Genomic DNA, 13,024 nt, shown 5'->3' with positions numbered 1-13,024 from the left:
CCGTGTCCGAAAGCTTTATTGGAAAAGTACAAAGCGCGCCTCGGGGCGCCCCGCCGCCCCGCCCGGACCCAGCCCGAGCCCCGCGCAGCCCCGCTGCCCGGCCGTGACGCCCGTCCCCCTCAGTCCATCGTGGCGGCCTGGAAAAGCTCCACCAGGTCCTTGTATTCGGGGTCGATGAGGTCCGACGGCTTCTCCCCGTCGTCCGTGGTTGCCTCCAAGCTGGCCCCCAGCGACAGGAGGTACCTGCGGCGGCGACAGCGTGAGCCCCGAGCCGGGCGGCGCTCCGAGCCCAGCCCGGTCCCCCGTGGCTGCCCACCTGGCGATGTCGGCGTAGCCGTCGCTGCAGGCCATGTGCAGGGGCGTCCAGCCGTTCTCGTCCCTCTGGTGGATGTCGGCGCCGTACTTCACCAGGAGCTTGACGCAGTCCAGGTTCCCCGTGAGCACCGCTTGGTGCAGGGCAGCCATGCCTGCGAGGAAGGGACGGGTTGGCACAGTCTGGGAAGGAGCGGTGCCATAAACCCTCAGCGCTGGGGAGGTGGATTTGGGAAAGGACACGAAGCCCGAGGAACTGAGAGAGGCTGCTGCAGGTTTCTGTTTTTACGGCATATGTTACCCTACTGGGGAGGTGCAGCACGTGTGTCCCTTCTGTTTCCACAGTTCTCCCCTGTATCTGAGGCTCTCTTGAGCCCCTTCCCCGTGGCCTGGCCCCTGTCTCCTCCAGGACACCCGTAGACACCAGCCCTGCGCTGCCCAATGGTCAGAAGTTCCTTCCAGAGCGAGGCATGAGGCAATCAGCATACGTGGGGGGAAGCGTGGGTCATTTGAGATCGTGCCTCTGGGGCCATGTGATAGCAGAAGCCGAAGCCAAGCACACGAAAGAGACAAATTCTGGGCTCTGCACCAGCCTGTATTGGTTCAAGACATTCCATAAACAGTTTTTAGCAAGGCTGGGCACAAACATAACACAATGCCTTCTCCATAAACATTAATTCCGCAAGGCCGCAGATCCATGCATATGAGAGAGAGCAGTGCTTGTGAGCCATGGCTGGAGCCAGGAACAAAACAGAACTTCGCTTCTCCTCTCTCCTTCCCCAGAACCAGGATAGAAGAGACGAGGGTCCCACTGCCCGGCCCCAAGCTCCACATACCCACCCACACTCTTTGTCGCTATCTGCATTCCTGCTCCTTCTCTGGTTCACCCACCTTGGCTCGTTTCCCCCTTCCTACAGCACACACTGACTGTGCTGCCGAGGGGAGGTGCTGGGGCAGTGATGCAGGGCTCTCTAGGCCCTAATGGCAATGGTTGGGGGCAGAACTCCTCACGAGGGAAAGAAAACAATTGGATTTCAACCACCACACTGCCATGGGCAGCCCGGAGCCAAGCTGTGTCCACACTGCTCCCAACAAGCCGTGACACTGCGCAGCTCACAGCACTCACCAGAGGGGTAGATGGTGTCCAGGGTCACTTTCCTGGTACGTATGAACCTGCCAACCTGCTCGAGGTCCCCCTGCCTGATGTGGTCCTGAAAGACGACGTCGTTGGGGAAGTGCACCGTACGGGAAGCTCTCAGTCTCTGTCGATACCGACTGTACCGGTGCATTGAGACTGGGAAATAGTCCTTCATGCTGCCCGCAGCCCCGGGATGCTGCGCAGGAATGTGGAGGCTGCACGACAGCCGTGTGGGCAGCACTCAGCCCGTGATGCCCTCAGAGCTTTCTCTTCTCCTTCTCAGGCCTGTCTCTGCTGGGAGGTGTGATGGATCCCGGCCCCGCTGGGCCTGCTGTGAGCAGCCTGCTGAGCCTGCAGGAGATGGCAGCGGCCTTGTGCCACTCTGGACCCAGGACTGACGGTTCTCTGGGGGCATGGTGTTATATAGGCTCTGGGGGCTATTTTGGGGACGTGGAGCTCATGCTGCTTACTCTGATACTTGGTAATTGAGCTGCCCAGACCGGAGCCTCCCACTTTTGGGCAGAGGTTGGTGTCTCGTCTTACCGCCCACCTGTTGATGTGCCCATCCAAGGGGTCAAACCTGCTGCTCAGCATGGACGGCCCTCCAGAGGAGCTCAGAACTTCCAGCAGCAAGTCCTCACATACACACCAGCATGCCAGGGATAGGACACAAATGCAATCACCGGGCAAGGGGAGCCAGCTGCTTGTGTACGATGGTGCCAAGTACACTCAGACCTAAGTCACTTTCCTGTCGTTGCATCAGCTGACCTGCAAGGGAGCACTATGAGCTGTGCTTCCCAGCACGATCGCAGCGTGGAGCACAGCCAGGCCAGGAGAACACCGGCAGCACATGGGTGTCATGAGTGACCTTCTGAGGACTGAAGTGCTGCTGGTGTTCCTGGTGATGCAAACAAGCTGTATGGTGACTGTGGTCCTGCTTCAAACCTGGAAGCAGCTGCTATGTGACAGTGGGCTTCTACTGAACAGTTTCAGAACAACAGTACCACTGCCACACGGCTGCTATGGCCATTAAAGGCCTGAAACAGGCCATTGACTATGAGATAAATCTTTCAGATCAGCCAAGGGCTCGAACAACTGCTCCTCCACCCTTGTTATCATCACGCTTTGGTGATTTCAAGTATTTTGTGCTGCTTTTGATGTGGTCTGCCCAGACAATACAGCCATGCAACGCGTCAGGAAGAATTCCTATCCTACTTCAAGAGTCACAGAACATTCGTTCTGCACTGTTGCAGCTTAACCTTCTACCAAGCTCCTGCCAGGTCAGCCTGTCTCACACCTGGGAAGTGCCTGCTGCAGCTGTCATCTTCTGGCCAAGACACTGATCTCTGCTCAGCAGTGCTTTGCACCGCACAACAGGAGGCCCAGCCATCTGCTCCAGAGACAGAAGGCTCTCAGCCTGCAGCAGTGAGTTGTATACACAAGATGACTCCAGCAGAGTCCTGCTCTGCCAAGAGCAGCCTGAGTGCCTGAGAAAGCCCCCTTCCCCTGAGCAGATCTGTAAACAATCCAGCCCCACTTCAGAGCTCAGCCTTGTTTACACTTTTACTGACTCCCCAAAATTGACCTTTCTGAGTTGATTCCTCTCCAGGAACATTCCCACAGAACTGCTAAGGGTCTTCTTTTGCCCCTCTCCCAAATGTAGAACAGCTTTTTGTATCCAGAGCCACTACTAACACGTAGCATTGCCCATCAGCAGGCCCAGCACTGCTGCTCTGAAGGTTGGTGCATAGCAAGCCAGCACTGAGCAGTGCTTGGAGCCCAGCACCGTCTCACTCCTGTGTACCAAGGTTAAGTTAAGCAGCTGGCCCCAGCAACCTCCTGAGGTGCCCTCTAGGTTTGCTGTGACATTTTTAGCAAATTTCCCCACAAAAATATTTTCAGCAGTAAGTGACTGGTGTGGAAATAGCAATGTGGCTCACTACATCATGTGAGCCTGACTAGCAGAGCTTCAGGCAGCCCCAGGTTTCCCTGTAGGCAAATTCCTTGGTTAAATGCTCAAGAGCAAAGAGGTCCCATCATCTCAAGCCAGCTGGCAGCCAGAGCAGCTTACTCTCAGAGCTCCAGCCAATGCATGCTGACTGCTAATAGAGCAGCTAGTCGTCTGCCTGCATAAACTCATTTACTGAGCACAATATGTTTATCTCTGTTTGCAAGTATAGATTAGTTAATAGAAATTGCTTCAGGCTGTTCAAGGCATCTAGTGCCACCTGCAGAATTGGATGTAGCCAGGCAGTGTAACCTTCCAAAAAAGCTTGTGGTTTTTTCAATACCATTTAGGTAGAATCACTCAAGAACCACTCTAAAAGTTTAATCCTGTCAGATCAAGTCCAAATATTCATTATGGGTTCCAGAAAATATTTAGAGACATTAATAGTATTAAAATCTCAACTTTATTTGCCAACAAATTCAGTTCCAATGTTATTATAAGCGGAATGCTAAGAACTAGGCCTGATGCAGGTCAGGCCTTTGAGGCACTCCCTTGTTCAAGTTCCTCCCCCAAACCCAGTAATTGCAAATTTCATGTTTCATGTATTTTTATCATGCCCTCCCATACCACCCACCTTTCTGGTCAACCAATTCAAAATAATGCATGGAAAGTGACTGCAAAATGGTCTTGCATTTGATCAAAAGGATGGCACAGCACATCTAAGCTGGTGAGCCAGCAATCACTTCCACCCTCAGAGCCTGCCACAGCCAGTGCACAGTATTCCACCCTTCCACATTTTGAAGTGGAGAAGTGTCTTAAAGCAGAAGGGAAAGGAAATGAAATGTCTAGCGAGCATGAAGAGAAGCACCCTCACATCCACCTTTCACCAGGACTGATGCAGTCAGCCTATTGCCTCTTCCCCTACATACTTTGATTCCAGGGAAGAACAGCTGAGACAAGTAAGAACCCTGACAGGTGGAGAAATCTACAGACTTTTCAAAGAAAAAAAAAAAAAAGCTTTCTTGGAAGGTATTAGTGGCAATGCTCCAGAATGTTGGGCAATTAATTTCATGCTACCACTTCACAACTTTCTTCTACTCAAGAGAACAGAATACTTGAAACAAAACTGTGTACAAAAAAGTACATCACAATAAAAAAAATGAACCCAGCTGGCTGGGCTGGCTACCCTAGTGATAGATCCCTTCTCAAAAGTGAAAAGAAAGAAAAAGATAGTGAAGTGTAAAGACAAGTGAGGGTGAAGCATTATTTTAAGAGCCAATCCCTGGATTTCCAGTCATTCACCTTCTGCTTTAAATCTTAATGGGTTTCTGACTCATTGGGCTGCGTAACAGCAACCAATTTAGTGTCTGATTTTTGGGTGATGTAGATCAGTCATCTCTTTACAATTCATCCTTTTGGATTTTTTGCTCATCATCATCACCTTCCTCAAGGTCTGTTTCTTCATCTGTCTCCAGATCTTCCAGATCCTGTATAGCATACAAAAGATAACTTTGTTTCTGACCTATCAGGCATATTCAAAACCAAATACAGTCAGGTTTCAGAGAACCTGTTCTGTTGCTGCCATCTCAACAACATATCCTCAAACTTCCCAAATTTGGGACTCTTCACAGAGATCACAACTTAAAACCCTCTGAAAGCTAGTGCCTGCATTTGTAATACTCTCTGCCCAGACATCTGAGGAGCTGCTAACCAAACATACAGCATGCATGATGTTCATTGTAGCACTCAGGTTCCAGACATCCAGCAAACTTCTTTAAGAAAACCCAAGATACTCCAACAGTCTGCACACCAGCTATAGAGACTGCTTTTTCAAGTTTGAAGCTTTTAGTATCAGTTAACATGCATTTGTACTTCAGCATCCCAGAAAGGTTTCTTCATTTTAAACACCCAGCTCCAGCATTTTCAATAAAAGCAGTTCATTACAGGCCAGCAGCTAGCCAGGCTTCAAGTGAACAGACTATTCATATTTTGTGAGACACTTCAGCTCACCAGCAATGCCTTCCTGCACATAATCATGCTCTGTGTTCTAGAGAACTGTATTTAAAGAATAATGTATTGATTTTTACTACTCACATCATCAGCTGCTGCTCCATCCTGGCCTCCACTCTCCAAGAATTTTTTGAAGCCTTCTAGTGTCCTCTCCCCATTATAGTCAATTACCTACACAGGAAAACACATCAAAATAATTGTTATGGGCACCCACAGAACCACATCCCTGGAGAGGAGAATTCTCTTTCTGAGCAACAGTTAACATGCCAAGCAAAAGGGAATTTAAAAATTCACCTTCACCCATATGAGACGAAGGAAAACAGCTCAGCCACTAGACTTCAGAGATCACTGCGAGGAGAGAACAGCCTGCAGATGAGCACACTGTCTTCTGCTATACTTCCTCTTTTTCCCAGTTCCCACTTCCCATCCCCACCAACTGCTTCCTGTAACCCACCCTCCCACAGAGAGTCTCACATGTTCTGTAGACTTGATGTCTTCCATCTCTACAGAAGGGAAAGCCCTCCCACAAGCTTTTGCCCAGAAACGAACTCAAGCAGACAACTAAGCATTTCCAGTGCTCCCTTGTAATTCCATCAGTAGAGAGGTCAGCTGCCTTCTTACGTTTCTGCCAGAGCCTGCAGGGAAGAACTTGAGTGTGGGGAAGCTGTGAATTTTCACTGCCTCTACTTCATTGGCTGTTGAATCCATCTTGGCAATGACAATGTTCTCATGGTCCCTGTAGGTCTCTCCCAGCTTGTCCCAGATAGGAGCCAGCTGCTTACAGTGACCACACCAGGGGGCATCTGTTAATTAACAAAGATACCGCTAGCACCAACAGTCTAACGAGTTAACATCACTTAATCAGTTAAACTTGACATCACTTAAACTCCATGCCAGACAACCAAGTTCACACATGTATTTTCAACTGATGCCTCTTGTGGTTTGGATTCTGTATGCTGCTTTCTCCCCAGCCCTAGTCATGGAGAATTTTACAACTGCTTTCATACCATTTACTTGAAAACATACTGAAAACTACTCACAGAACTCCACAAAGACATTCTTATTCTCATCAAAAGCAACTTCCTCAAAATTCTTCCCAACGAGAACTTTGACAGGCTGCTTGTCCCAGTCTTCAGGGAGATCCTGGCTCATCAGGTGAGGCTGGAGTAAGAAATAAAGTTTAGAGATTCAATCTGCTGTACAGCTATTGGAATGCATATATATCACAGACAGGAAAACCTTACAATCCCAAAGTGCCTCTGACTAATTAAAGTCAGATGAATCTTTCTCTTCTGGTTACAGGAATTTCACTCCCCACTGTTGACAAGTGGGGAAACAGGTGCTTATGCATGGGAAGAACTGCAGATTAGCTCTGACAGAAGAATATTGTTACTAGTGTTATTCTCACAGGACTGAGGTCTGTTGGCAGAGGGAACAGCCAGATAAAAAGCCCAAATCCCCTAAGAAGCAGGAAGAGCAGACGCTAGTTGTACCAGGTACTGCATGTAACTGCTTTACTACAGTCTTTGTGGTCCAGTTGTTTTACCCTTTGTTTCTTGATATAAAGCCTGCTAGTCTATATGTTTGTTGGAAAGATTTTCTCTATACAACTCTTCACAGGTAGCATTTTTTAGAGCTTGCTTGGCCAGTAGGTTTAGCACCAGTAGCATTCATCTTTGTTACCTTGATCTTGCCCTCCAGGAACTTGTTACAGAATTCCTTGATCTTATCAGCTGTGAGGTCATCTGATTCAGGTTTGTATTTGGTCATTTCTTCTTCTAGTGTTATCAAGCGTACAGCTGGACATTCTTCTTTCTTCAGGCCAAAGAACTCCAGAATCCTTTGATTATCACTGTGGTCACTGTCTATGAAGATGAACAGGATCTTTGGAGGGGAAAAAAAAAGGCAAAGTGGTAAAGACCTTTTAACTAATTATGCTTCTCACTCACATACATTCATCACTCATGCACACACATCAATACACTCACACACACAGTAGCTAAGTTGGCCCTTCCTTCTCAAAGCCTGTGACAGGGCTCCCCATGACAGAATGCATGCTAGAGCTTCAACGCTTCAAGCAGCTTGCATGCAGACTTGGCATCATTGTTTGTTATGGCAAGTGATGCCTCAAGTCACCTTCCACATCTAAGTGGATACAGGCAGACAGCCGTGCAGGAGGCAGTCAGTTCATAGTCCAAGAAATCCATCTTACCTTCCCTTTGAAGTTTCCAGCTGCAGCCTTGAAGTTGTCCAACTTCCCTTCATAATCAGACACACTTTTTGGTAAGAACAGCAGAATGTGAGTCTTGATCTCTCCTCCAAAGATTTTAGGAGCGGTCTGGGGAATAAAACACTAAACTGAAAACAAAGTTTGGCCCTACCATTCTCACTAGGTCACAAGTCAAGTACTACAGGACAGCTCTGAACAGCAAGCTTACACCTCCCTTTCCTGCATTCTTCTGTCACCCAACTCAGCTCTAGCATAAGCAGTTACACCACTCCTTAAACTAGCGTCAGCTCCAGGATAAAACAGGCACACAATCCATATTTTTAATGTCACAGTGTGTTTAGTGGTTATGGAAAGGTTTCACACATCCAAATACCCACCTGCTCAGTAAACTCTATGACAAGAGGCAACTGGTTAGACTTGATGAAGTTCAGCAAGTTATCTTTCGTAAGATCCCCTTCAAAGTTGTTACGTCCTTCATCAAACTGAAACACAGATACTTTTATGTTAGAACACTTCTATATTCTGTACATCCTCTTTCAAGAAATGAACACATCAGAATTGCTACCCCAGTGATCTCAGCTGCACTGAGCACATTTCTGTTTGTGTCACCACACTTTCAGTGTCTGAATCAACATACTCTTCCTCCCAGCACACAAAGTCCCAGATCACCCCCAGGTGAGCAGCAACAAGACATTCAACCTTTATCTTCACACTGTTCTACACAGCCATGAAACAATTTGTGAAATAGGTCACTGAGAACTTTTAATAGCTGCCTTACAGCACTGCTGAAGGCATTAGGCAGATCAGTGAGGAGCTACCAGAGCTGGGACAGCATTCTGCTTAGGAGTTAGCAGAGTACATGGTAACCAATTAACAGACAGTGCTATTAGAAGTCTGACAGCAAAACCCACTGTGCTGCAGAAGTAAATAGCAGTTTACTCAGCTCTGCAGGGGTGGTTCAGTCTCTATTGTTAGAGATAACACCACATGTTTAATACATGCATTGCACTACAGGTGCCAAATTCTTTTTTATATTAGGATAACACCTGCATGCCTGACCAGGATTCTCAGAACTTGCTCTGGCAGCCTGGAAAGGGAATAGCTTTAGAAGAGCATCAAGGTTAAAAAGGATGTGCAGGACAGCAAAAAGCAGCTCTCAAGTTACTGGCAGAAACAAGACAGTGGACTGAGATAAACTTCTGCTTGAGGAAGTACAACCACAGCTGAAAAGCTGAGCAAAACACAAAACACTTATAATTAGCGTGAAGTTACTTCCCAGAGCATTGCAGGTCTTGACACCTTCAGAATGGCTGTTTGAGGGTCTTTTCAAGTCTGGATTACACAGCAGCTGGAGCTTATGCTGCCTCAGACCAAGGTTCCTCCCCCTCCCAACACACAACATAAAAGCTGCCACGAGCAGAGTTTCATGCATACTCAATTCAACTACACTGATGTCAAATACAGCTTGAGAATTTCTTTACTATTAAACTGGTGCCACTACCTGAGAATCCCAAGAAAGTATTAGAAGCAGTAACAGAACTCACAGAAGTGAAGTGTTAGAAAAATAGCACAGAATCAAATCTGCACAATTCCATTTTCTTGCTGGAAGTACTGGCTGTATCCCAGCCACTGAATACACCTTCAATTACCCTGAAGTCAGAACTTGATGCTACTACTTCCCACAGCTGCCAGAGACAGCTGGAAAGGAATGTTTCTATTTAGACTTGTCAAAGGACAGAAAAATAAAAATCAAAGAAACCCTGACAAACAGCTATTTCAGCTTAGCATGAACCACTAACGGAGGATACAGAGGGATGGATACTGAAAGCTGTACTGCAAGTGCAGCAGTAAGTCAGCCAGAAACAAGACACTGCTCTTCTCTCACAATCCCAGCTTTCCCTCTTATAAGAAACAAACACCTTGAATTTACTGCACTTGCAGCCTCAGCCACACCAATCTGAGGAACCTCTGGCTTACAGAGTACAGGCTTATAATGCCATAAAGGTAATAACTACAGTTTCAGATGCACGTGAAATGAAACATGCTATTCTAGCTGAAGGAAGAAAGACTGAAGTCATTAAATCCTTCAGCCTGGCTTCAGTCAGACTGGTCAGAGTGACAACTGTGATAAGGTTACAGATTTAATCAGTCTGAACCCAAAGCAGCTTTCTATCCTATCCTGCTGCATCCAAGCATCCAATGCCATCACATCTAAGGAATCTCTACTTGTCTGCTCAATTTGCATTTTAATAGGTGAAAGATGTCAATAAATGTATTTCTCATCTCACAGACTGCCAGTATCCCCATGCATATAATCCAACTGCTCCAGCCTCATCAGCTGAAACTGTAAATCCTCTTAGGAACTCCACCATAATCACCATGCAGTGAAAACTGCAGCAACAGAAGGCAGAATGAATCTTGGAAGCAGGAGGGATCAATAACAGGTGTGTTTAAAGCAACTCTAAGCCATAATCAAACAAGATAACCGTGGCAAGTCACCAAACCTTGGCTGTCACCCTGTTTAAAGACCTTCAAAGTTCAGTGAGGGGTATGGGACACAGGGCACCATAACAGCTATAGCCATAAACATTTTAAAGATCACGCTGCCCATTCCTGCACCGCAGCCAGGTACTCGAAAAACAAAAGTGAGAGTGAAGAAATCTTTGGATACAAAGTCCAACAGCCTCCTGAAGGTAACACATGGCCAGGAGACCGACAAGACTGCCCTCTACTGAGCGAGGGCCTCACCCTGACCACTGTACCCTGGCAAGGAACTCAATGCTCTGCTGCCCCATAACATGGCCACAAGTCTCTGCCTCCCATCCTCCCCACAGGCTCTGAGATTTGGAAGTTCCTAGACAGACAGTAGAAAGTCTTTCAGTTTCATTCAGGAGCATCCTGATTTGGATGATAAAAGATGGCTCAGGTGTGGTGTTTGAGCTATTGGGTACCTTCTTGAAGAGGACCACTCCATCTTGGCTAAGCTGGTACTTGGAGAAAACGTCAGCGCTGGAAGAAATCCCAAAAGGAATGTCATCCACAGATTCTGCTGCCAACAAAAACTCCTTCGCAGCATCTGACGTCACATCCTGGAGGAGAATAAAGGAAGGTGTTTCATACAGAACACGTTGAACTACAGCATAAACATCCCAGGGCTCACCAGCCAGAGAACCTGAAGATCAAGTAAGGCAGGACAGCAAATGTTTCACAACTTATAAGCCTTCCCCAGCTGTCAAGGGGCAGAAAGCAGGGACAGTCCCGAGCATACGTGAGAGCCTGCTGAATGGAAACAAACTCTACCTTAAAGAAGCCAATCACAACCACTTCACTGGAATCCACCAACGTTTCTGCTGCAGCAGCATCTGTCAAGGTAGTGGCAGCCGGGCCCGTGCGCTTCTTCAGCCAGCTGACAATATCATCTGCTTCTCTACCAGCTACACCACAAAGATAAGAACACCAACTTACTTTTGCCTCAGATTATGAGCACACAACCCCTTAAGTTCCCAGCAGCAGGCCAACAGCTTGCAAAGCACCCAGATACCATTTACACCACTGCTCCTTTCACTCCCAGCATATATAAGACCCCCCCATTACCGTTAAGTCAAGGCGCAAGGGCTCTCAGCCTACTCTTCCTACAGCTGCTCCAGTCCGAGCACGTTTTAAACTCCGAGCAGCAGCAGCACGGCACTCCTCCACAAAATCAGCGCCACTTCACCAAGACACGCACCTTCCTATGCGCTCCCCATGTTGCTGCTCACCCTCAGAGCCCAGAACGCCACGGCTCAGCAGTGCCGTAACTCCCATCCCTTTGCCCTCAGCTCCGCTCAGCCCCTCGCCCAACTCCCCCATTTTTCAAGTCCGTGCTACGAAGTCGCACAGCGCCGATCCCCCCGCGCCGCTTCGCCCCGCAAACCTTTGTCCGCCCCCGGCGCGGTGCCGCGGCGCCACGTGCGCGCGCGAACGGAGCAAGGGCCGCTGCCACGTCGCCGCCCGCGCCGCTCACCTGTGTACTCGCGGGGCGCGGCCTTGTCCCCGTTGCGGAAGAACTTGATGGTGGGATATCCGCGCACGCCGAACTGCTGCGCCAGCTCCGCCTCCTCCGTGGCGTCCACCTTGGCCAGGCGGATCTCCGAACCTTCCGCCTTCAGCTGCGCGGCCGCCTTCGCGTACTCCGGAGCCAACGCCTTGCAGTGCCCGCACCACGGCGCGTCTGCGGGGCGGCAGTCAGCGGGGCTGCGGGCGCGGCTCACCGCCCCGCCCGCCCCGCCGCCCCCAGCCCGGCTCGGCCCGCTCCGCCGTCCCGGCCCCGCCCGCCCCGGCCGCACTCACAGAACTCCACGAGCAGGTGGCGGTGCGCCGCTAAGGCCTGCTCGAAGTTGGCGGCGCGCAGCACCAGCACTCCGTCCTCCTCCTCCGGGGACTCCGCGAGGCCGAGCGGCGGCACGAGGCAGAGCAGCGCTACGATCGCGCGCAGCCGCACCACGGCCATGGCGGCTACGGAGACGGGACGGGCCGGGCGTGCGGCTGCCGGCGCCTCCTCCCTTATAAACCCGCCTCCCGCCGCGGCCGCGCCCCATTGGTCGCGCCGCGCTGGCGCCTCCGCCGCCTCTCATTGGCTTGGTGCGGCGCCCGGGCGGCCGCGTGTTTTCCATTGGTCGGCGCGTTAGGCGCGCCCCCCGCCTGTCGTCGCAGATTGGCCGTCGGCCTCGCTCTCTTGCCGCGGGCCACCATTGGTCTTCTTCCCCGCTGCGTCGGCCGCCATTGGCCGGCGTCTCTGTCTCGCGCGGCCGTTTGCCGTCGAACGTGGCAGTTGGGCGGTCCCGGCGGGGGGCACTGCGCCTGCGCGCACGGAGACGCGCGTGGTGTATTCTGACTGGGCCGTGTCCGCCGCCCTCTGACCTGAACCGGAAGTACAAGCGCCTCTTCCTGTGCGCGCTTCTCTTGCCTAGGGGAGCGTGCGGGCACGTGACGCAGCACGGCGTGTCGTTATGGCAGCGGGATCTGGCCTTGCTGGGCCGTTAGCGGCGGGCACGGGCCGCGTTCCACGAGCGAGGCCCGGACCGGAGCGGTTGCTCGGTTTCCCTGCGGCTTCGCCCTCCTTCCTGCAAAGGCGCAGGGCCTGGAGCGAGCGGCTGCCCTGCTAGTCAGAAGCCCCTCCACGGCTCGGCACGAAGCTCGGCTGCCACGCCCTGCCCGCAGCCACTGCCCCACGGAGAACGTGCGTGGCCTTTGGCTGCAGCGTTGGCAGCAGGGGCTGCCCATTGATAAGGGCCGGCCGCGCCCCACCAGCACAGGAAACCTCTTGCAAAACAGACATTCTGCTCTTTGCTCTCCTCCTGCTTCCCTGTACTGGGACTGAGCCACACGTGCCCAAGGGCAGCAGTGC

General features: G+C 50.6%; 2 protein-coding genes across 2 annotated transcripts; both read right to left on the bottom strand.

Annotated features, from left to right (window-relative positions):
* Positions 1-2,518, bottom strand: PPP1R27 (protein phosphatase 1 regulatory subunit 27). Its single transcript, XM_010721346.4, has 3 exons — positions 1,439-2,518; positions 317-467; positions 1-243 (listed from the first exon to the last, which is right to left on the bottom strand). The coding sequence occupies exons 1-3, from the start codon at positions 1,623-1,625 to the stop codon at positions 120-122; spliced, it is 462 nt and encodes a 153-aa protein (XP_010719648.1). The 5' UTR covers positions 1,626-2,518; the 3' UTR covers positions 1-119.
* Positions 2,519-3,842: 1,324 nt separating this feature from the next.
* On the bottom strand, positions 3,843-12,211 carry P4HB (prolyl 4-hydroxylase subunit beta). Its single transcript, XM_085240426.1, has 11 exons — positions 11,968-12,211; positions 11,642-11,848; positions 10,939-11,072; positions 10,590-10,727; positions 8,016-8,120; positions 7,621-7,746; positions 7,092-7,292; positions 6,449-6,569; positions 6,030-6,211; positions 5,493-5,579; positions 3,843-4,885 (listed from the first exon to the last, which is right to left on the bottom strand). The coding sequence occupies exons 1-11, from the start codon at positions 12,125-12,127 to the stop codon at positions 4,799-4,801; spliced, it is 1,548 nt and encodes a 515-aa protein (XP_085096552.1). The 5' UTR covers positions 12,128-12,211; the 3' UTR covers positions 3,843-4,798.
* Positions 12,212-13,024: the final 813 nt, after the last annotated feature.

Source organism: Meleagris gallopavo, chromosome 20 (assembly GCF_905368555.1).
Source record: "Meleagris gallopavo chromosome 20, MGAL_WU_HG_1.1, whole genome shotgun sequence".
Lineage (NCBI taxonomy): Eukaryota > Metazoa > Chordata > Aves > Galliformes > Phasianidae > Meleagris > Meleagris gallopavo.
This window is presented reverse-complemented; position numbering and strand designations above follow the sequence as displayed.